The sequence below is a fragment of the Hemitrygon akajei genome, chromosome 11 (assembly GCF_048418815.1).
Source record: "Hemitrygon akajei chromosome 11, sHemAka1.3, whole genome shotgun sequence".
Classification (NCBI taxonomy): Eukaryota; Metazoa; Chordata; class Chondrichthyes; order Myliobatiformes; family Dasyatidae; genus Hemitrygon; species Hemitrygon akajei.
In genome coordinates, this window is record NC_133134.1 from 28,877,014 (window position 1) to 28,902,648 (window position 25,635).

The 25,635-nt window shown below is 42.0% G+C and overlaps 1 protein-coding gene across 1 annotated transcript in view; it reads left to right on the top strand.

Moving 5' to 3' along the window:
- The window catches only part of xylt1 (xylosyltransferase I), a 261,499-nt gene that overhangs the window by 229,824 nt on the left and 6,040 nt on the right, over nucleotides 1-25,635 (top strand). The window contains exons 9-10 of the mRNA XM_073060531.1: nucleotides 11,939-12,134; nucleotides 17,752-18,085. Coding sequence (XP_072916632.1) covers nucleotides 11,939-12,134; nucleotides 17,752-18,085 — 530 coding nt within the window. The remainder of the gene's footprint in view (nucleotides 1-11,938; nucleotides 12,135-17,751; nucleotides 18,086-25,635) is intronic.

Sequence of the window (25,635 nt, forward strand, 5' to 3'; positions counted from 1 at the left end):
TGGGGCAGTTTTCTAGAAAAATACATCATGGTTGCTAAACAAACTGTCTTAGACTTTATCATATGTATTGAAACAGAGTTAATTAATTGTTTCATAACAAAAGATCCATTAGTGATCATAATGTTTGTTGTTGTAAAAAGTAGATATCAGTATCAAACCAGTATACACTGTTGTGATGATAGCGAGATTAGATTAAAGATTTTGCAGGTAGATAAATAATGGCAAATATTTTAAGAAATATTCCAGAATTCTTGCTGAAGGTATATTCCATAGAAAAATAAAAACTTTATGGAGGATAAATCAATATAAGTTGAAATGAAGTGTTATGACTTTGCCAAGAAGGGTGTAACCCTGCAGAATGGGAATGTAATAGGAGGCAGTAATGACTGGTCAAGAAAAATAGATCTGATATACATTCTGAGGTTGTATATAGAATTGTATAATAACTTGTACAACCATATGAGACGAAAGAGCAGTAAAAATCAATTGAACTCTCCTAGAGAGAATGCGAGAAATTACAACGGGGAGTAATGAAATAGCTGAGGTAATATACAGATATTTTTCTGTCTTCATACATAGAAACATAGAAAATAGGTTCAGGACTAGGCCATTTGGCCCTTCGAGCCTGCACCACCTTCAGTATGATCATGGCTGATCATCCAACTCAAAACCCTGTACCTGCTTTTTCTCCATACCCCCTGATCCCTTTAGCCACAAGGGCCATATCTAACTCCCTCTTAAATATAGCCAATGAACCGGCCTCAACTGTTTCCTGTGGCAAAGAATTCCACAGATTCACCACTCTCTGTGTGAAGGTTTTTCCTCATCTCGGTCCTAAAAGGCTTCCCCTTTATCCTTAAACTATGACCCCTCGTTTTGGACTTCCCCAACACCAGAAGCAATCTTCCTGCATCTAGCTTGTCCAATCCCTTTAAAATTTTATATGTTTCAATAAGATCCCCCCTCAATCTTCTAAATTCCAGTGAGTACCATTCAAGGCATGGTAACAGATCCTAGTCGATCCAGTGTTTCTTCATATGAAAGTCCTGCCATCCCAGTAATCAATCCGGTGAACCTTCTCTGTACTCCCTCTATGGCAAGAATGTCTTTCCTCAGATTAGGGGACCAAAACTGCACACAATATTCTAGAAAATAATAAGCTGGTAAGGAAGGCGGGCTCTGTCGTGGGCAAAGTACTGGAGAGTATAACATCAGTAGCAGAGCGAAGGGCGCTGAGTAGGCTACGGTCAATTATGGAAAACCCTGAACATCCTCTACATAGCACCATCCAGAGACAGAGAAGCAGTTTCAGCGACAGGTTGCTATCAATGCAATGCTCCTCAGACAGGATGAAGAGATCAATACTCCCCAATGCCATTCGGCTTTACAGTTCAACCGCCAGGAGTAAGATATGTTAAAGTGCCGGGGTTAGGACTCAATGTATTTAAGTAAACTACTTAAGAACTTTTTAAAAGCTATTATTAATGCTTTTTGAGAGGGTGATTTTAGATGCATATCATAGTTTTACTGAGTTAAGTATTGTATGTAATTAGTTTTGCTACAATAAGTGTATGGGACATTGGAAAAAATGTTGAATTTCCCCATGGGGATGAATAAAGTATCTTATCTATCTATCTATCACAATAACATCTTAATAGAGCAGAAATAGAAATGAATCAGACAGGGAGCTTAAAGTAATTAATATCACCAGAGTGTAAGTACTGGGAAAGTAAGGGAACTAACGTGTGAGAGAGCCACTGGTACTTGGGATCTGTATCCCAGGTTTGTGGAGAGGTGAATGAGGAAATTGTGATGCAGAGGTAGTGTATGCTTTCATAATAACCTTCTGTCATTTTTCATACTTTGAAGAATTCTCAACAGACTAGAAGATTACAAAGAAGAAGAGAAGGAAAATTATGGAACTATATTAACACACACAGAATGCTGGAGGAACTGATGAAAGTATCTCGGCCCAAAATATTGACTCTTTATTCTCCATAGATGCTGCCTGACTTGCTGAGTTTCTTCAGCATTTTGTATATTTCTCTGGATGCTTGTGATGAGGGAGCTACAGACTAGTTTGCCAATTTTAACGGAATGCCAAGATCATTCAAGGCATGGTAACAGATCGTATAAACTGAAAATAATTAGGCAGACCTAGCATAATTCAGTGGAGGGAGAATTGTGCCTGCCAAGTCTAGCATTGTATTTTTTAAACCTTTAATTATAAAGGTAGAGAAGAGGGCATTTAAAAGACCAGAATGATTATAATAGAAGTGATGAGTGGTTCTGTAGAGAGCGGTTTACAATGAGTTGCGATGCTCCAGTGCCATCTTGTTTCTTTTCTGCACTGCCCCCCAACCTTCCTTGTTGTGACCTTGCAATTTACTGTCTTCCTACAGAGCACTTTCTCTGTAGCTGTAACACTTTATACTACTTTCTGTTGTTTCCTAACTTTGTATTGCCTCAGTGCACTGTTGGAATGAATTCATCTTGGAATGAACGGTATGCAAGGCAAGTTTTTCCACAGTACCTTGGTACTTGTGACAATAATAAAGCAATTTACCACTGATAGATTTCCTCCACGATCTAAGTGTAAATTTTTTTTTCCCTGATATATCTTTCTTTCTTGTTGGCGGTTCGATGTTTATGTTTAGAAGCTTTCTGTTTGACGCATGGCTCTGAGGTTGTACCCCCGATGGGTTTCTTCTTTCTCTCTCACTTTTCTTGCTTAGTAGGGTTTTTTTTATTCACAAAAAATTTCAATCTTTAAGATAATTTCTTTTTTTGAGGCATTGTAAGTGTTGTTACTTCGATTTACCTGTGTTATTTTTGAATAATAACAGTAAAAAGATTTGAAAAGAATAATAAAGCAATTTACCAATTTTGAAGGCCATTTAAAGAGCAGGGTGTAAAAGAACTTTAATAAGACAAAAAAGATTGTTACATCGAGAAAATACTGACAAGCCTAGGGTAACATTTTAACAAGGTTAAGTGATTGATTAAAAAACAGAAAACACTGTTGGATAAATTGACACACGCAAAATGCATGAGGAGCTCAGCAGGCCAGGCAGCATCTATGGAAAAGAGTACAGTCGACATTTTGGGCCGAAACCCTTCGGCAGGACTTGAACAAAGTGAGTAATTTTAGGGTGACAGACAGTTGCTGGTCTTGGAACATATGCGATTCACAATTTCTGTTGCTGGCAAAAGAAAAGCAGGTAACTTATTTGCTGATGATCCAAAGATAGGTGGATCTGTGAGGGTGTTTACAAGGGTTGGTGCCTTAATAGTGGTAAGTGGATCATAATATGGGAAAATATGTTTTTGCCCTTCAATTGTAAGAATAGGAAAGAAGAGACTTTTTTAAATGTTGAAAAATGAGTAAATGGAGCACAGTCTGTTCAACAAGGACACATTCATGATTACCAAAAAAACTGGTTGGGAATGCAAATGTTACCCTTTATTGCATGCAAAGTGCTGGACAGAAGAAAAGCCTTGTTGAGATTTTACAGGACTTTTGTGGGTATTCTGTGTGCAATTTTGGTATCCCCATCTAAAGAAGAGTAACCTAGAAATTGTAGCATGCTGTTAAAGGTCTGCTGTACGTTTGTTCCAGAGGGCTCCATTGCTGTTTTGGCCATGACCACCGAGCTTCAGTAAACCCTGTGACAATTGAATGTGATGCCTTTTCCTTTGCACCCCAGATTGTATAATGTTGTGTACATTCCTGGGACCAAGACCAGGGTCATGTGATCAGTTAGTGAGCGGGCTGAAAGATGCGGTGAGCTCAACTGTCAAAGAATCAAAGCCTACAGAGGAAGAGAGATTTAGCTGTCAAATCGTGTGGAAGCCCCTTTGGTTCTTAGATATCCCAAGATAGTTTGGGAGGTGGGTGCATGAAGAGGCACATTCTCATCCACACCAGATGGCCCCGTGGTTAGTGAGGCCTATAAACTACCCCAATATGGAATTGCAGAGCATGTTCAAGGGAACGTGTTTATTACTCTGCTTTCTTTCTACTTCTTCTTATTTGAGGTCTTTATTTTTCACTGGGCTTTCTTGAAGCTTGGACAAGTTGAAATAATGGGTTGAACAACTCATTGTAAAGAAAGAACAAAATTCTTGAGAACTTTAGTACAAAGTGTAAATCAGAACAACAGTGACAACAAGCATCCAGTACCTTTAATGAGACAAACGATTTGAAAGGGTGCCAGTGTTCAATTTCATTTTCTAATTACTTTTACGTTTGTTATCTCCTTGTATTAATTAAATTCCATTTATTACATACATTTTTTGACCAATGTAAAACATTTTACATTTAACATTAATCATTTACCTGACCAAAGCATTTCCATTCCTAATTAAACCAACCTCTTCTGTTCATTTGCTGCCATCTTCTTTGCTTAGAATATTGCTGGAAAAGGTGCTCCTTCAAGTATCCTAAAATTGTTTCTACTATTGTAGTGCTTTGTTTAATTCTTTCCTGTCATATATTCTTCAACAACACACCTGCCATTTGTGACTCAACTCCAGTTCCCTTTGAGAGGCTGATAGTGAGTGACCTTTGTTTAACTTTTGCAGTTCACTTTGTGAAGAGGCTTCCACATTGGAATAGCAGTTTTTAACACCGCTGTGTTTGTTGCTAAGCAAGAGGACAATTAAGACTGCCACACTGTCTGGAATCTTTTATAGACTATAGATGTTGCCTGTCTTGCTGAGATCTTAGAGCATTGTGTGTTGTGTGTTACTTCAAATTGAATTGATCAAAATCAAATTCAAGTTTAATTATCATTCAACCATACATCAATACAGCCGAACGAAACACCTTGGTTGCTCTGAGGTCAAAGTGCAAAACATGGACAGCTCATTCAAAATAGCGAGCAGAAAAACATAGTCACAAAAAAAAACACGTATGTTAATAGCCCAAGTCCCTGAGCAACACGTCCAGCAAGTTGTTGGTACATTTCTTTGCAGTGTGAAGACTCACTCAATCCAGACTGTTACTCCATCAATTGAACACTGAAGGGCAGCACCAATGGGAGAGGCCAGTCCCCAAATGAGCACAGTAGCCACGCTACACCGCCTCCAGCACCTCCTCATCTTGCCTGCAGAAACAGGCAAGCCCACAGCTTGAGGCCTAGTCCTGGCTACAACCAAGGCCACGCAGCTGCCTCGCTGTCCGTAGACCAGTCTGAGGAAAGGGAGCAGATTTCCTTCCCTATAGGATAATGGTGAACCAGATGGGTTTGTACAGAACCTGAGGTCACTGTTACTGATACCAGCTATCAAATGAGGGAATATTTTTAAGCTAACTGTGGTTGTGGTTAAACTAGTTTCCCATGAATCCAGGCCTCTAGAAGATTACTTTGCTGGTATCAGGACCACTTTACCACCATGATGCCGTAAAGCTAATAGGCTGAATAGATTATTAATTATTTCTAGATGCAGTCTATTTGTTGCTGATGGTTCCCCCCATGAATGACAAAAGATAGTGCCAGTAACCAATGGTGACATCTTGCAGCAAAAGAAACAGAGAAGATGGCGCCAGTGACCTACAGCAACGTGTTGCAGACAGTTCACTAGATATTCTTCTTCTAAATATACTTTTTCTTTTAAATTACGATTGCTTCAGTCTGCAGCCTGTAATTTCCCTTTTGATGAAACACTTTTGTGATCTCCTGGGGGATTCGGCAAACTAGACTTTGGAACGTGCAGATGAGGCTGGGGTGGCCATTGCTGGGGATGGACACGGTGTCAATGTCTGATGGTGGACCATGAAGCTGTGATCAGCTCCATTACTCTGCACCAGTTATAACATCTAGCACGATTAAAATCGTCAAGAATGAGAGCACAAGATGACCAGGAGACTTGGGTCCCACGGCGCCAGGTTTGGGAGCAGTTACTGCCTGGCAGCCATAGAGCTCCTGAACAGGCTTCATTCGCTTCAGTGCTGCACGGGCTCCACAGCTATGGATCCACATTCAGGGACTCTGCAGTTCAAGCTCCACGTGTTCTTGTTTACTTTTTTCCCTATTTGTGCGATCTGATCAAGGTGCTTAAGCACTGAGCTGACTCTGTAGCTGTGGCCTGCAACCATCGGCGTTCACCACAGCGTTGAACTTGCTCCACACAGCCATTGGGCTCTTGCACCAGCTTCATTTGCCTGTGTTGAACTGGTTCTGTACTATGAACTTTGAACTTCAAGCATAGTCAATTTCCTCAGTGTTTTAAATCGCAGAGAAAACAAACTGTAGCAACTTCTCCCAGCAAGGGTTTGGGTATTTCTTCAGTGAGCTTAAGATCATAGGTCATGTGCGTAAAGTCAATTTTAGCCACATACAACAATGTAATTGTTTGATTCTCTGTCAATTAGCTTCACTCTGGCTGGGTGTTCCATTGCTACCACATGCAGTTTTTTAACAATAGATCCTTTAAAATCTCTGCCTCCAGCTCTAGAGAATTTAAAAGGTGCCCAATTATTTTCTTGCCAGTTGGTAGCCAGTGCCTTAAACAATTCCCTTATTAGCTCCTTTGGGATTCTCAAATCAAACCAATCAATTAGTGCCTACAAATATCGCAGTTCTATTTGGTTCAACATATCCATGTATAATAAGGGTTCTTTGGACATTTAGTGGCTAGTTAGTGTTAACCTTTTCACTGAATATTTTAACAAAGTATTTAAATTTAGCTTCATTAGTTTTATCATTATGTTTAAGATTTTAAATTTATCAATGTTTTTCTTCTGTGGTAAATGTTTTGATACAGTCTCAAACATACTATAATTCTGTGTACCAAAAAAGCACTGTGTCATTATTTCTAGGGTCTTTGTGTCCCTGTGCTGCAGTCAGTTTTAATAAGTTCCCCTGCTCCTCTTGGCATTCCTCATCCCTCACTTCCCTGTGGGGAGATTCCTCCACCTCCTCCCCCCCCCCCCATCAAATTCTACTCCCCTCTCCCTTCACCTTTCCATATGGAAACGTGGGCCCGTGTTTCCAGCAGGAACTTGCACTCATCTGAGAAGCAGCAGGGTACTTTCCGTACAAGCTGACTTTCAAATGACACATTAAACTGAGGCTCCATTTTCTCTCTCTCTCAAGCGGACAGCGCAATTTCAAAGAACTGAGGACTTCTCCTCACTGCCTTGGCCAATAAATATCTCTCCTTCAGCATTGGATGACAACAGATCGTGTGATAATAATTGCTTTGCTCTTTGATACGTGCACCCAGTCATTCAAAGAAAAAGCTAACTGCTCTTCAGAGTGTAAATCATTGGCAGTAGAGCACCATGGAACATCCTAAAGAGGCATGCATTTATACCTGTCTTTCAGTCATTAAAACCCTGTCCTTCTTGAAGGCATTATATTGAGGAATTATTCATGTCTTTATCATTCCAGTTTAATACTTTTCAGTTTATCGAAGTTATTTGCTCAATCGTGTGTTTATTCCAGGTATATGGTATTTAACATTAATTTATTTCCATTAATTCATTCTTTTAAAGTCGCCTTTTTAAAATATGCTTTCTGCTCTGGTTGCTGCTACATTTGTTTCCGAGATTTAGAGTCATTAGTTACCAACTATTGCATTAACTTGCCCTGACTACTCTTTGGAGTTTGATCGAGAAATGAATTACCTTTGGTGGGGTGCTTCACAAAGAGTTAGTCTTGTAATGGAGTGTCATGCCTCATTTCCAATTTTATACAGCTTTATTTTCCATATTTATATGTATATGTGTAATATTCCTCATATCTCAGCACAACACATTTCACACTACTTAACCTGCCCACAGGTTCTGTAGCAGGTCTCCATTCTCAATCTGCTTTCAATTTGCTTGTTGACTTAACCCACACTATTTAAAAAGTGTGTCTTTCCCTGGGGCTTTCAGTTCAGCACCTTCCTTTTTAAATTATGCTGAAAATCACCATCTATCCCTCCCCCATCATCCTTTCTTCCCCTTATTGAGTTTACTCCTGTTTTTTTTTGGCAGAGAGTTCTGTTTTTTTACCTTGTGCATTTTCTAAAACTTCTGCTGTTGTTTGTGGATCTAAAATCAACATTCTATTTCAAATTCTCATTTGGTTGTGTTAGTAGTACAACAAAGTCACATGTCCAGAGCGTGAAGGAAAAGTGAACCACATGCAGCACCAATTTGAAAACTCCAGTGAGGATCACTGAATTGGACATTAACAAAATTCAGATTGACTGACCTCTGTCAGGGTCCGGCAGATTGGGCTCAAGGAGTAGCTACTTCGCAAAAGTGATCATTTAACAGCCAGTGAGTCACTTCTGTGCTCCTGAGCAGCCCACTGCTGCTGCCCTTCTGGGGGTAACAGGCTGTGAGTGACCTGACACCTTCTCCTGCGCGGGTGTTTCCTTTTGCAGCAAAAGATTCACGATATAAGTTTGTTTGCCATGTGTACATCAAACCATACAGTGAAGTGCATTGTTTGCATTAACAGCCAGCACAGCCGAGAGCGTGCTGGAGCAGCCTGCAAGTGGCACCATGCATTCTGGCGCCAACATAGCACGCCCACAGTGCTTGGTAGTACAACAAAACACAACAACCAACAAAAACGTGACCCGTTCCTCCCTCCAATCCCCATGCATACACTGTCCTTTAACCCCAGGACAGGCCTCGAACCTCCAGGGTCTCGCGGACTTGGGCTCGGGCCTGTAGACACGGGGTTTTGACTTCCCCAGTGGATTCACAGAGATTCACAGACTCGGCTCCGACCAATGGCATCTGAAATGCTCCCTTTAGGTAAACTATTGAACACCCAGTCTCCCTCTTTAACTATGTAGCTGCTATATGTTCAATCACATCGTTTTCAGGAAGGGCTTTAGTAAAAATACAGCTCTCTGCTCTCAAGTTTTGGAGAGATCGGAAGTTGGTCATTCCAACACCTTTTTTTCCTTGTGCCTGCTTGTTGAAGAACAAAGGTATCGGGAGCAGTGTAGACTATCCAGTCTGCTCATCTAAACATAAAGATTATGGCTGAAGTTCCATCTCGGCACCACATTCCTGCACTTTTCACATGACCCTTGATCCCTTTAATATCTGGAAATCCAATAGCCTTGTTGCAGTCAGTCCTTGGTATAGAGAATCCCAAAGGTTCACCCCATATGAATTAATTGGCAATTGGTTTCCTACTGTCACAAATCCAAGATCCAGTGAAAAGCTTTTGTTTGCATGAAATCCGGGCGGCTCATTCCATACGTAAGTACATCAAGGTAGTGCAGACAAGAAAAAGAATATAAATTTCTCCTCTTCTCAGGCCTACTCCTTATTTTAATCATGTGACACTTGCTTCTAGATTTGTCAGGAACGGGGGCCGGATGGACCCAAACGCAGGACGCAGACACTGAAGTACTAGGGGGAGGACAGGATGGGGATGCCATGGCATGTAAGGGTTAATGCAGGCGGGGCTGGATCCCAGAGTTCAGACGGGGCAGGCAGGCGGGAGGATCCCAGAGTTCAGACGGGGCAGGCAGGCGGGAGGATCCCAGAGTTCAGACGGGGCAGGCAGGCAGGCAGATTCCTCATGGCGGGCCGCAGGGATCCCGGGCAGTGCCGCCTCCCAGGCGGAAAACACAGAGGCCTGGGCCAGTCGCGGACACCTGGGCAGGTGCGGGGCACAATCCATGAGACACGAGGGTAGGCAAGGGTAGGAGTCTCTAGGGTGGGCCACATGGATCCCAGGCAGGAACACAGAGGCCTGGGCCAGTCGCGGACACCTGGGCAGGTGCGGGGCAGAACCTCCACTGGGCAACAGCAGTCTGGCCAGACCTGCCCAACGAAGGCAATGGGTAAGAAGGGGCAGAACCCCCGCCAGGCCGCGGCAGTCCAGCCAGACCCGCCCGACGGAGGCAATGGGTAAGAAGGGGTAGCACTCCCGCCGGGCCGCGGCAGTCCAGCCAGACCCGCCCGACAGAGGCCATGGGTAGGAAGGGGCAGAACCCCCGCCGGACAGCAGCAGTCCGGCCAGACCCACCCGACGGAGGCAACAGCTAGGAAGCTGGGTCCAGGGTAAGCAGCAAAACTACAGTGATCCACCAGGTACATTGGTAAATTGGGAAAGGCAACCAACAGCGTGGCAGCGCAAGCAAGGAGAATAAGGCGGACCAGTGCACAGGAGAGAAGCAGAGGAACAAGACCAACCAGATAGAGCATATACAGAACAGTCCAGCAACCAGGGCAGAGCAGGATTCCAAGCAGGGCAGCAACCAGGGTAGGGTAGGACAGGATACAGAACAAAACAACCACCCACCCAGTTTCCGTCCCGCGGCCCCTTATAAACACATGCAGCCGAATTGGCTGCAGGTGTGCCTCCTTGATCCAGGCTGATCTTAACAGGCTCAAAGGGGCCGGGAGGGACAGCTGCAAGACCCGGAGTCCGGAGCACTCAGACCGGATCGAGACCCGGAACTCCGGACCGGACCCTGACAAGATTCCACAGCCTGAGGAAACATCCTCACTGTATCCAGCCCACTGAGCCCCGTAAAAATCTTGTAAATCTCAATGAGATCTCCCTTTGTGAATACTGACATGGTCTACACGATGTCTAATGTGCAGCCAACTATCCATCCCTGGTGTTACTCAAGTGAATCTTTAGCGTACTTGCTCAATGGCCCATACATTGTTTATCAAGTTAGAGACAAAAAGGGTATAATATTCTGATTGCAGGCTCACCAAAATCTGCATATTTGCATTAAGACGTCTTCCTTCCTGCACACAAATCCTCTCGTAACAACGCTCTTTTGCGCCATTTGTCTTCCTAATCACGTGCTGCACCTGCAAGATGGCTTTCAGTTCCGTGCACAAAGACAGTTGAAGTTGTATAAGATGTTATTGAAGCCTAATTTGGAGTATTGTGTGCAGTTTTGGTCATCTACCTGGAGGGAAGATGTAAATAAGGTTCAAAGAGTAGGGAGAAAATTTACAAGGATATTGCCGGGTCTAGAGGACCCGAGTTAAAAGGAAAAATTGAATAGGTTAGGACTTTATTCCTTGGAACGTAGAAGATCGTGAGGGGTATAGATTGGGTAAATGCAAACGGGCTTTTTCCATTGAGGTTGGATGGGGTTACTACCAGAGGTCATAGATTTAGGGTGAGAGGTGAAAAGTTTAAGGGGAACAAGTTTAAGTGAAACTTCTTCACTCAGATGGTCCTGAGAGTGTGGAATGAGCTGCCAGCAGAAGTGGTGCATGCCAGCTCAATTTCAATGTTTAATAGAAGTTTGGATAGGTACGTAGATGGTAGGGGTATGGAGGGCTATGGTCAATGCGCAGGTTGATGGGAGTAAGCAGTTTAAATGGTTTTGGCACAAACTAGGTGGGCCGACGGGCCTGTTTGTCTGCTGTACTTTTCCCAGACTCAGTGACTGGAATTGTGTTGTCCTTCAGTTACCAGTCTGAACAGTGGCATCACTGAAGTGTCTCTGTAATTCCCATTGGCTCGGTGCACATGGTTTCAATTTATTGGCAATTGTTTGATTCCCTTTGTTTTTGGCTTCATACCAAGAGCTTTCATTTTCATGTCAGGACAAATCCTTTATTTCAATACTACATAACTAGTTCAATAGACGAAAGATCGGTGTGTGGACGTGGAATAATGGATAACAGTAACATTAAACTTTTTCCCCCTTCATTTGACCTTGCTTTCTCTCTATGGCTTTCTAAATCATGCCAGCGGGTGTTAATCTAGCAGGAACCAGTTAAAAGCAAACAACAGGGATTAAAGTCTTTAATTCCCCCATCTCTGAGGCTGTTTATAATGAGTTCAGTTCTAAATGATTTTCTCTGTTCTAATGGGGTCTTTAGGCCAAATGCTGTACCTGAACATTTTTATTATCTAGACTGTTCCTTTTTGTCATAAAATATCTGGTGGATATGTTATTTCTGGCTAATGTTTCTCTCTGTTCTCGTTCTTTATTCTAGATATTATGGCATGGGTCACCCCATCTCCGTTCACCTCTACTTCTATGCTGACCGGTTCCAAGGCTACTTGCTGAAGCACCATGCAACTAACCTAGCTACCAGCAAACTGGAAACACTGGAGACCTGGGTGATGCCAAGGAAAATGTTTAAATTTTCAAATCCCTCGAGTGAGTTTGCACGTCTGCAGTTTGCCGAGGTAAAAATAAATAAGTAATAAAGGTGTGCTGTTTCATTGCTCTGACAGAACTGCCCATTGTAATTGTAATTACCATTTCAGCTAAGTACTGAATTTTTTTCAATTCATTTCAGACAGCATGAACTCCTGGTCACTCTGGTGAACATTTTGAATCCAAGGATTGGTCCAGGAGAATTGAGGAATGGTTTATCTTGGACCAGAACAATGATCCCTGTTGACTAAGTGACATTCTTAGTGGAAACCTGTATGCTAAATGTGTACACAGCCTAATTCTTAGTAATTTCCTCTGATACTATTGTGTATCAGTATTCGGTTTTTTGTATTTTAAGGCATTCAGCAAATGGCTGCTACAACTCCTCTGGGCGAAGGCCTGGTTAGAAACTGCCCATTGTCCCCCAGGTTTTGGTTTTCAGTGTCCTCTCTGTCAGCCATCTTGAGGAAGATGAAGATACAAAAGATTGTAGATGCTGGAATCTGCTAGAGGCACAGTTTGAGCGATGTGTGTGCTGTTTGATGAAGCTAAATAGCATTTGGTGTTTTTGGCTGGTTTAAAGCCATTCTGCACTGGCTTTGCCTTTTTCTGAAGCAGTGAAGTCCTCTTCTATCCAAGGGAGTAATGCGGTTGCCTCGGGCTGTTGGCTGTCTTACATTCACTCCTGTGCAATGACTGCCAGTGATCTTCTCCGCCCACCGCATGCATCTACATCCCTCCGAATTGTAAGTGTGATACCTCTTTATTTCATGGCAGTCTATATTCAGCCAGTTCCATGTCATGGAACTGGTTTTGCTGCTGAAAATTTTCCATCTCAAATGCAATTAACACAATCTAAACAAATAATAGTCCTGCAGAGGGGCAAACCAATTCCCCCCCCCCAAGGGTGCAAGTTTATTTGTTCTTCTCTGTACTGTAAAATCATTCATGCAGACAACTGTAAAATCTCCAATTATAAACAGAAAATGTAGGAAGAGCTCAGACCACATGTAGGAAAAGAAAAAGCAGCAATGTTCTGGATTAGGGAACCTTTCTCGAGAGTGGAAAAAGACTGGATGTTTTACAGATTTCAAAACCGAGTTTGAGGGAGGAGTGGGATGTTAAGACAAAAAGCTCTATGAAGGTTACCTAGGAAAACCCAGGTTCTTAAGGGCCATGAGTAATGAATTTTTTCTTGCACACAGCATTGAACCCTTCTCTATAATTGAAATTATTGTCAATTTTCCAAGAATACAAACTTCCAAAATGTAGAGGTGCAGAATTGTTTGCATCCATAGATGCTGCCAGACCTGCTGAGTTCCTCCATTTTGTGTGTCTTGCTTCTAGAGAAGGGGTTCTCAACCATTTCCATGCTATGGACCAATGCCATTAAACAAGGGATCTGTAGGCCCAAAATTGGGAACCCTTGATAAAGAGGATATTTCTTTGGTTGTCACTTTGAGAGAGTGTCCATACTTATAAAACCAGTGCAGTTTAATGGCATTGTTTGTCAATGAGGACATCTCAGAATTAGTATCCAGTGTACGTCAGCTGCAACTAATGCATGAGTTTGTGTTTGAGTTAAGACTGCACCCTAGGGGATAAATCTAAAGGGAAAAAGAAAATTAGCATTCACATTGCAGCTCAGCAGGCCTGACAATTGGTGCTAATGTTTCTGATTTTGTTTGAGTGCCAAAAATACTAAATCTGGCTAATACATGGAATTGATCCAAACTGGTATGCCTGATTGCCTTTTGTTGAAAGAATTACTAATTTAGATCCTATTTTCCTTACAAAAAAGTGATGTATTTAACTCCTTCCTTGTGTTGACTACAAAGAATTGAGATCAGACTCCCACTTCCTTTTCTTTTGTTATGTCAAACAAGTCTAAATTAACCAATCAACTTTCACCAGTGGCAATCAGGTTTCAACCCTCTGTAGCATTTCCTGATCCTGTGCAGTGCCACCTCCATACCAGACAGCCACACATGATCTATCACCAAAGACTAGGAAATTTCTACAGAAGTGCCATGGAGACTATGGTTGCATCACCGTCTGGGGTGGAGGGGCTGCTGCACAGGGTTCGAGAAAGCTGCAGAGGATCATAATCTTAGCCTGCTCCATCAGAGCACAAGTCTTCCCAGCATTGAGGGCACCTTCAAATGGCAAAGCCTCAGAAAGGCAGCACCCAAGAAATGTCTTCTCTTAATACTACCATCAGAGAGGAGCTGCAGGAGGTTGAAGACACACACTCAGCGCTTTAGGAACAGATGTTTTGTCTTTCACCACCAGATTTCTGAAAGGACAGTGAACCCTTGAATATTACCTCACTATTTTTCTTCTCTTTTTATATACTCTGTATTGTAATTTACAGTAAATTGTAGGTACTGCTGCCACAAGACAACAAAGTTCGCAAAGCATATCAGTGATAATAAACTTGATTCTGATTCTTCTTCTGATGTGCAGCAAACCAAATTGGGCGAACCTCATTTCTTACAGCAAAAGCAGTGATTATTCATAGTCATACAGCATAGTAGGTGCTTCAGCCCCCTGCCCTGCCCCCATCCATGCCGACCCCGTAGCCTATCTACGCTAATTCCATTTTCCTGCATTAGACCCATACTACAAGTGCCTGTCTAGATGTCTCATAAACATAGTGATTGTATCTGATTCTGTCACCTCCTCTGGCAGCAGGTTCAAGGTGTAAACCACCATCTGTGTAAAAACATTCTCCTCGAATCTCGTTTAAAACCCCTCCCTCTCACCACTCACTCAGTGCCAAATCACTGAACCGGTGTTCGCAAGTGTTTAGATTGAGTAACTAGGCGAGTTTTATTTTCTAAAGCAGGAGTGCCTGCGTCGGAGAAAGAGTGCCCCAAGCCAGATTTCAAACAATGACCCACGGAATATTCCTCATCAGATCAAACACAAGGGGACATCCTAAAGCAAGCATTAGCAGACTGCGTGGGAGGAAGAGAGGCAGATAAGAGTACTCCAGGGTCAGAATTAGAGCTGCCAGGGACAGCTCCGGAGAAAGACCAGCAACAACAAAAGCTCAGATAGGAATGGGAGGTCACAAACAAAGTCAGAAGAGCTCCCTCAGAGAGGCTTGGGAGCGGTCAGAAAGACTCGTTTATAAATTTAACAAAAGTTGCAAGACTAGATGCTATAGAGCTGTCTTTCTGGCAGGTCTCCAAGGCAAAGGAAGTCAGTTGTTAAGTTTATTCAGGACAAGTGGAACCTTTCAAGAGAAAAGCGGTTCCTTTATGTCTTATGTCAGGGATTCTCTATTGAAACAGCTGCATCAATGACAGCAGGTGAAAGAAGGCAGCCCAGTGAGGCTTCAGACTTGGCAATCCTTACAAAAGGCACTTAGGTATAAGGCAGTCCCATTTATTGTTACAAAAGACCTGTGATTATGGAGCGCATGATCCATTAGAGAACTGAAAATGAAGTTTGTTGCAAGTACCAACAAGAGAGGCTTCTCTCATTCGATTTGGAGAGTCAGCGTCTGTGTGTTCACACAGGCAACAAATTTCCGGTGCTTTTTCCAATCTTCACATGTTGCTGTAAAAAAGACATTACAGAACATAGAAACATAGAAAACCTACAGCACAATACAGGCCTTTGGCCCACAAAATGTGCTGAACATATCCTTACTTTAGAAATTACCTGGGGTTACCCATTGCCCTCTATTTTTCTAAGCTGGACCTTCTCTGCTACCATTGCAGCTGTGAGCTCAAGAGAAGAGCTGACCAAAGATGATTTTCTTCACTGTGCAACAAGCTGCCGTCAGTGAGAGAAGGTCACAATTAAGGGCAGGGCTGGTGTTTAGCCTACATAAACAACCTGGAGGTTAGCTCAGTGATTTAATTCTGGAAGTATAATTTAAGCTTGTAGTTCAGGCCCCTTCACAATGGTAATCAATTGAAATTTACATATTTAGTGTTTCATAGCCAGGTCCACCACTTTTTGCCCAAACCAGCTTCCATTAGAAGGTCATGATTGCCTTTTTACAGTTAAGTTGTAAGGTATGTAACCCATTAAGCCCACTCAACCCCTCAATAGGATCACGATAGAGTTGATTTTGGCCTCAACATACCTGAACCCCAAAAGCTTTGGTTCCTCTATGATCCAAATTTCTAACTATCTTAGCCTTGAATATATTCGTTGGCTCAGTCTCCACAACTCTGAGACAGAAGATTTCAAAGAGTCACACCCTCTGAGGAGATTCCTGCCTATCCCTGTCTTAAATGGAGAATCTTCATTATGCTTCTCTCCTCTCTAGATACTTCCATGAGGGAAAACATCCCTAAGCATCTACCCAGCCAAACCCCTGAGAAGTGTAAATGATAGTGCGGTTGTGTGAAGTTGGATGTGGGGTACCAACACTGAGAAGCAGTGATGGTGAAGGAGAAGTGACATGTTGGTTGGTCAAAATAGTTGTCCTCAGAGAGGAACTTGCAGGTAGTGGCATTTCCTGTGTATCTGTTGCCCTTTGGAGGTGTCTCCTGGGCAACTACAGTAGGTGAAACACATTGCTCCAATTGCGGAGGATGAACTTTTCAGGGTAGATGGTTACTTTCTCCTGGACAGTCTCAAGCTTCACTTATCTGGGCAAGTGAAGAATATTTCATCAATACTGCTGTGGACAGGGAGTCATGAGGCAAATCATCTTCCATAGGACACCAGCCTACATGTTGCTATGAGATCTGTGGATACTTTATCAAGGTCCTGTTCAATGTGTATCCTAGGAGGTTGATAGAAGCCATCTCAGTGAAGGTAATATTATTGAGCTTTAGAAGGAAATTAGTTTGATACGTCTGAGGTAAAATTTTGAATTTTTTTGGATGGGAAGAAGGAGGAAATCAGAATAAACTTACTTATTGGTAGGTTTTCACTGTGGCCTGTTTCAGATTTTAGATTTAGCACTGCAGAAGCAGTAGCTACTGAACTTTAATGGCTGATTCGGCACTGGTCCTTCAGCCTCATTGATTCCCCCAACCCAAAAAGCTACCTGTGTCTTTTGATCTCCGCAGGTACACTTTCTCAGCACAGCTGGAACCTCTGTCTGAAAGTGTATGTTGTTAGGAGCAGTGGATCAGCCAGTAGTCAGGCGCTGGGAGGGGTTCTCCTCCCAACTCCACACAGACTTCTACTGTTTTACAGAAGAGGAAATCCACGCAGGGGGTGCTTGAGCAACTGGTGGACTTTCCATTAACAAGTGCAAAGGACACAACACTGGGTGACTACCTGAAGGTTGATGAACATGGTCCGAAGTCTGTACGAATTGGTCATAGCTCATTCCAGTGCTGGACTTGGTACATAGAACAACGGTTGTACAGCCTAAATCTGGTGACATTTTCAATGTCATAATTCTTAAATCTACTTGAAGGAGGAAATGTATGGTGATGTCAGGGAAAATGTGCAAACACCACACTGACGGCATCAGAAATTAGGACTAAATTTGGGTTATTGAAGCTGTAAAAAATAGGTTGACCAAGCTCTGATCTCTAAGCTCCATCCCGTGCTGTCCTGTTTTCTGAAATAACAAGGTATTCCTAAGATCTATGGTCTACTTTCTAAGATGTTTACCTCATATAATTTGCAGGCAATTCTTTAAAGTTGGAATTTCTTTGCTTTCAGGTTGGCACAGAGTGGGATGCTAAGGAAAGAATTTTCCGCAACTACGGAGGGCTCATTGGACCCATGGACGAGCCTATTGGCATGCAGAAATGGGGCAAGGGTCCCAACGCTACAGTCACAGTGGTCTGGATTGATCCAATTAATGTTATTGCAGCAACCTATGATATTCAGGTTGATTCAGGTGCCGAGTTCACTCATTACAAACCTCCGTTGAACTTGCCTCTGCGGCCGGGCCTTTGGACGGTTAAAATTCTTCACCACTGGGCACCCGTGGCTGAAACCAAGTTTCTGGTTACACCTCTGACATTCTCAAATAGGCAGCCGATTAGAAAAGGTGAGTCGTGTGCTGGTGACGCCACCCGCGAATAGCAACAAAGACTAATGTTGTGTATGCATGGAGCAAGGGCGACAAAGTCACGTTAGCCAGTGTACACGCTGGGCAACTTGTACTGAGGGAGCTGCGAGCTGGGCCTGGCAAGCACACTTGAAAGCCCGCGTGGAATGAGTGAGCCCTCCATGGGTAGGAGGCCCTATTGACTCATCATGCCTTGTATGCACTTGCCACATTTTCGCAATCGATCCAATATGGTTCAGTGAATGTGAGAGTTTACAAACCAGAGAATATTTAATATTGAAACAAGCCCACATTCTACACAAGATCCCTTCCACTCTGTCTGAATAACATCCTACACTCCCCTTCTGAAAGAATGCTTCTGTCCTGCTCCACAGGAATATGGCGTGTCAATCCAGCTTTCAGAAAACAAAACTACTGTTTAAAGTGGGAAAGCACACTAATCTTCAGTTCAGTGTTTCTTCTGTCCTCTTTATTTATGAGGCTCCGTAGGCATTATTTAATCTTACTGTCTGATTGGTCAGAGTTAGTTGGCTGTTTAACTGCAGACTTAATCACAATTGAACCTGATCCTGATGGTATGGCACCCACATATATCAGCTGTCAAAGGACTGTATTAGTATAAATGTTCTCTGCGGCTTGTTCAGACGGTGCCTGTCCTGTTCATAGTGATTGAACTAGTGAATCTCTGGCTTGTTTTACTCGGTTACTTTATGCTTCAGGCAGTAAACAAACGTGTCCTCCTGTGCTGACGTTGACCACTCTCTTCAGTTCCAGGATCAATCTAAAGGATTAGGGTTGGTTGTTGTCTCTAATTGGTTCTGTAACATTCCCCACACGACAATGATTCAGTTACACAACAAGTACAGCCTGAGTACAGTTTACCATGAGAAGAACCACTTCACTGCTTCAATCATAGCTCGTCATAAATATCAAGGACTGGACAGAACCCATTCAATGTACTCTTCACAAGCACTTTGTTTAACCACATCTATGCATGTGAAGTGTAGTAGTCAATTTAACAATACAAACCCGGCTTAAAAATAAAAACACTCCCTAAAATTTATATTACAACATCATTATCTGAGAGTCACTAATCACCAAGAGCATATTAAAAACTGAATTTTCCTTATAACCTTGAAATTTTATCTAGGTGCTTGTCAAAGTTAATTTTTGTAGTCAAAATGAGAAGGACAGACAGCATCAGCATAACTTGGGATAACATTATAAAAGAGTTCGAACAGGTCAAAGAGGTGGCTGGTTAACCAATTCCAAGGGAAGCATTTGTTTTCCTTTGCATTGATTGAATCCATGTTCAAGTTCAAGTTTATTGTTATTCAACACTACACATGTATGCCGCTAAATTAAACGACGTTTCCCAGGGACCAAGGTGCAAAACACAGTACATATATCACATAATGTAACCCTCACAGCAGATTGCGCATACAAACTCGGCTCGTTAGCTAACTCTGCTAACAGCCACGTGACTCAGCGGTGAGAAGGCTACCTTCCATGAACAATACATGTCTAGCATCGGTATGAGTTAGGGTTCAACCAAACAGGAGCATTGGGAGTTCCAGTATAAGGGACCTCAATCTGAGCGAATGCTGTGTAAATACTGCCCATACAGAATCACCGATCACTAAGAAATGACAAATCATGCACCAGCATAAAATTATAAAGGAAGCATATTTACCAATTTCAGTTTTATCAAACAGTTATTAAGAAAAAGAAAAGAAAGAAAACAAAAGGCCCCATCTAAACGTACACATGACCATTGGAGCTCATCTCTTCCAAAAGCTGGGTATAACCACTTTTCACAGCACTGAATTCTCATCACCAATCACCAGTAGAACTTCCCATCTTGGACTCTTTCATCTTGCAAAGCTGTCCTTGCAATCGCATCTTCCTGTTGGATCAAATCCTATAGGCATCTTCTCTGCATCTCCCTCCAAAAGGCCACGGACCCCACCACTGACAATCACAGACCTCTATCAGCCCACTGTCTCTGGAACCTTCTCCCGATCCCACCATCCTACTTGGCTGATGCAACATTCCTAAGTTGAACAACATGGCCCCTTATCTTTAGCTGAAACCAAACATCCTGTCAACGGGACACACTGCTTTTACAGAAAACTACTAAAATGAAATACCTCATAGCAGAGCAGCAGAAATCTTAACCAGGACATTGCAATAGTATTAACATACCCGGTAGTAATATTAACAGATAATAATAAAATACTGTAGATGTACAAGTTGACAGAAATTGAATATATGACATATAGTTAAATATACAGCAATGCTACTGGCGTTGTCGTAACTAATGTGTACTGGGTGGTAGAGTGTTCAGAAATCTCAATACCTGGGGGAAGAAGCTGTTACCCACTCTTAACACTCATTGTTGTTAAACTTTGATGCCTTCTGCCTGATGGTAGGAGGTGAAAGAGATTGTGGGACAGATGGGAGGGGTCCTTGACAATGCTGAGAGCTCTGTCCTGGATGGGGGGGTTAGAGAGATCCCAATGATTCTCTCAGCAGTCCTCACAATCCATTGCAGGGTCTTGCAGTCAGAGGCCCATACAACTCTCATACTGGACCATGATACAAATTGTCAGGACACTCTCGATAGTGCTCTGGTAAAATGTGGTTAGAGATGGGGGTGGGGAGCCTCGCTCGCCTCATTCTCCATTGGAACTGCAGCTGCTGCTATGCTTTCTTAACTGAAGAGGGACCAACTGAGATCACCTGTGATGTACACTCCAAGAAATTTGGTGGTGCTGACTCTCGCCACTGAGGAATCATTGATGTTCAGTAGCGAGTGGTCAGGCTGCACCTTCCTGAAGTCCACATTCGTTTCTCTTTGGTCTTGTCCACAGTGAGACTCAGGATGTTGTGTTTGCACTAATCCACCAGCCTCTCAATCTCCTCCCTGTATGCCGACTCATCACGTACTAATCATTCGAGTCAAAGTCTCATTTCTCTGTGCTTCTCTTCTATGATTCCTGTCTAGAACATTCCCAATATTCTGGATTCCCTTCCTCACTTTACATTTTGTTGCATCACATTTGAAAAATAATAATAAACATTTTAAGAACAATATTGCACAGGATTAAACATCTAAGCCTTTCACGGTTGAGGCCATTTTGTTTTTCCAAAGTCAGTACTAATGGAGTTGAAAAAAAAAATAACATAATCGAATTCAACAGATCAAAACAATCAAAGGTAGGCATGGTAAAGAGGTACACAGATTTCCAAAATAATATCCCAAAAATTAAATACTTCAGAAACGTTCCTGAGCAGAACAGCTTCATTCAGTTGAATTTTCAAGTGATCTTGTATTCATAGTGAAATGATTCAGCAGCATACTTGAGGGTCCTACTTTAATTTTTAATTGGTGTAACTGCGAATCAGGTGTGGTGTAACCGTGCAATATGCACTGAGTGGCCACTTTATTAGGTACACCTCTACACCTGCTCATTAATTCAAATATCTAATCAGCCAATCATGTGGCAGCAGTTCAAAACATAAAGGTATCCAGACATGGTCAAGAGGGTCCATTGTTGTTCAGGCCAAACATCAGAATGGGGAAGGAATGTGATATAAGTGGCTTTGACTGCAGAATGATTGTTGGTGCCAGATGGGATGGTTTGAGTATCTCAGAAACTGCTGATCCTCTGGAATTTTCACTCACAACAGTCTTTAGAGTTTACAGGAAATGGCAGAAAAAAAACATCCAGTGAGCAACAGTTCTGTGGGCAAAAATGCCTTGTTAAGGAGAGAGGTCAGAGGAGAATGGCCAGACTGGTTCAAGCTGACAGCAACTCAGAGAGGCACACGTTACAACAGTGGTGTGCCAAAGTGAATGCACAACATGTCAAACCTTGAAGTGGATGGGAGACCACAAACATACACTGAGTGGCCACTTTATTAGGTGGTACAATTTGCAGTAACATTCCCTGCACAATTAATTGAGGGCTTAAAGTTATCAGGGAATGGAGCAGCAGAAAGAATCAAGGATTCAGGTTGGGCAGAGAAGGAAGAACTAATATTTTAAATGAGGAATTTAAAATACTTAAGCAACTTAGAAAGGACCTTTAATTCTGGGTCAGTTTAAGATCTAATGTTTTGTAATTTCGCTAATTTGGTAAACACTGCTACTTTGAATCATGATCCTCAATATCCATATCCTGTGACCTAGCTGAAATTCTCTGAATATCCATATCCCGTGACCTAGCTGAAATTCCCTCAATGCCTTTGCTAATAAAAAAAATCCTTTGATTTCAGATTTAAGTTATGTCTTTTGCAGGGGAAGTTTCAGATTTTCATCAGATGTCTTTTTTAGTGGAAAGTTCCAGATGGTTATTGCTTGTGCAAGCACTTCCTAACTTCAGTAATTTGGCTCCAATTTTTCAACATTTCTCTGAGTCCTATCTGCCACAACCAGTGGAAATATCTTCGTCCACTGCAACAGTGCAGCCAAATATCTTGAAAATTTCAGTCAAGTAACTCCTTAGCCATCTGAATGTCACAAGAAGCCACAGTGGTTTGTGAAACCCATTTCCGTACCCTTACCTTTGGAATCATCATTGTATATCTTCCTCTCTCAAAAGGTAGTCTAACCTCACGAAGCAAAAAAACCCACAAATTTCCAGAGAACCTCAGAGTGTAAGGTTGCATCTGTAGAGACAATGGAATGGTCATTGAAAAGACTCTGCAACTGTATTTCATTGTGATAGACAGCAGTTAGGACAAAAGCTATTGTGTCATCACATACCCTTTTTGCACTGGTTGCTGTGTGAAAGTCTTCATTGACTTTTGATACTCGATGCATCATCTGAGATTAGCTAGCTAGGACCAAATCCTCAGCTGGGTGAAAAAACTTACATATAGGAAATCTGATTATTCATTTGCTGCCTCTTTCTTCATCGTATTTTGTCATTAAAATATGAGTTCTTTGCTTAATTGCCCATTAAAGGTCACCACAATGTCATCAATCATTATGAAATTAATTTTAAAAAGGTCGCCCCTTGGTAAAGGGGAACAACTAATGAAATCCAAATTAAGAATAAGACAAAACAAACTTTGGAAATGAGATCATTTGTTTTCTGCATCTGCAATGCCCTCCAGTCCTTCTGATGCCAAGCAATTGAGGAAAGGAATGAATCCATTCCAAAGCTCTTGTACTATATCAATACTGTACAATCATCAGAAGCTTATCAGAGGCTGCTACCACTGTCTTTGCATTCCTCCTTTCTTCTCTCATCTATTCACTGGATCTTGGAAGTTATGAGGAAGCCATGGAGCCTAGATCCAGCCGGTTCAGTTGCTCACTCAGATGTTATAAAATATTTTCCTCTTAAGCTTCTTAAGCACTGTGGATATCCTTGGCAATAATGATATTTTTTGCCCATCCTATTTTGTCTGCAGTCTAAAGTCAACCATATTGGTCAATCTAGACTCACGTACAGGCAGGACTGACAGATTTCTTTCCGTGAAGCATGACTTAAGATAATACTCTGACAGCTTACAATTGTCATTATTAATAACTGCTTTGTTATTTCAATTTCATATCTCTGGTACACAACCCAGGTCTCTGGATGCTCATCCAACAGCTGAACCTCTGGACAATATTGATCTTGGTGCTCATGTTAAATTACTAGAAGTGTGAGGAAAGCAGGTGAAACAATGGGTTTGGCTTGGAGATGCTCATTTATTCAGTCACTTTTTGTTTGTTCAGTCTGAACAGTTGAGTCATTGAACAAAAACATCACAAGTGTTTTTCTCAAGTGCTATTTATAATCTCTCCTAACATCTCTGAGTGTTAAAGGATTCCACATATATTCATTATGCACTAGATAGACGGTTGTCAGTTGGAACCAGAATTGTTACTGAACAAATCTATCTAGCTTTAATAATCAGCCATTATGAGTATCTAATTCCTGTAGCTTTGAGAATGAGTGCAGGGGGATTACTGCAGCGGTTAAAAGGTAGTCCATATGCAGCCTACAAGCAACAACAATCAGGCATTGTTTTATCTCCGTCTAAGCTTGTTGGGACCTCACTTCTGAATCAGAAGGTTAGAGGTTCAACTCTCACTGCAGATTCTTGTGCTTAATAAATTACAATAACTTTAAATAACTTCATAACTTAAATTCCCTTAAGAGGGACTTATTCACATGAAATATTAAACTGAGCAAAGAATGGAGAAGAACACAGCACAACCAGGAACAACCAATCATGATGCCAATCCAAATTCATTCTATCTGCCTCTACATTGGTCTGCATCCCTCTATTCCTTGCCTGTTTTTGTGTCTGTCTAAATGCTTCATAAACGTTGCTATTGTATCTGCTTCTATCGTCGGCCCTGGCACCTGTCACTCTCTGTATGGGAGAAACTAAACATGCCTTGCATTTCTTCTTTAAATTTTTCCCCTCTCACCTTAAACCTATGTCCCCTTGAACTTGACATCTCCACCTTGGGGGGAAAAATTAACTTCATAATTTAATAATTTCCCATAACTTCATGATATTATTTATTTCTATCAGGTCATCCCTCAGCCTTCAGCACTGCAGGGAAAGCAATCTAGATTTGCCCAACCTCTCCCTGTAGCCATTACATTCGATTCCAGGCAATATCCTTGTGAACCTCTTCTGCATCCTCTCCAATGTCTCCACATCCTTCCAGAACTGCATGCAGTACTTAAAAGGTTTTAATCAGCTGCAACATGACTTCTCAACTATTATCCTGGATGCCCCGACTTTTGAAGGCAAGCATTCCATGTGCCTTCTTTACCAATCTATCCACATGTTGCCACTTCCAGGAAGCTATTTATTTGCGCCACAAGGTCCCCCCGTGTATATCCATGCCCCTAAGGGTTCTGCCATTTACTGTACAAGTTCCCAGCTGTTCCCTGAGGTGATTGCAAAAACTCATGTTTTAAAGAAAAGCAGGCAAATTATCTAGGGAGCATACAAGAATGTATCCTTATCAATATCAGTGAAATTTATCATCCAGTCACTATCATACTGCCATCTGCAGGAGCTCTTGAATTCCTACGTTACAAAAATGACTATTTTTCAAATGTACTTTTATTGCCATAGAGCACTCAGTGATCCTGAAAGAATTGTTAAAAGCAGTCAAGAAACATAATGCTTTCTTTTAGCTTAGTTGGGAAACTGAATTAACACCATTTAAAAGACATTCCGAAATTACACTTGTGAAATTTCAAATTGCAATTTGCCATGAGCATTGAAGAAACATTCTGACAAAAATGTGTTCAATAAGCCTTCTAGAACATTAAGAGAACTTCCTGGAGAGTGGTGATGAGAGGTGGGAGTAGACAATCTATTTATTTACTTGCCGTATCTGTAATCTTCAGTGTTTCACTCAGTTACCACTCCACAGTCCCGTAGTTGCTCCGTTTTAAACTATCAGCTAACTTTTATTTTATCTACCAAAGTGGATAGCCTCACATTTCTCCCTTCATATTCCATCTGCCACATTTTTATGCACTCACTCCTAACCTATCTAT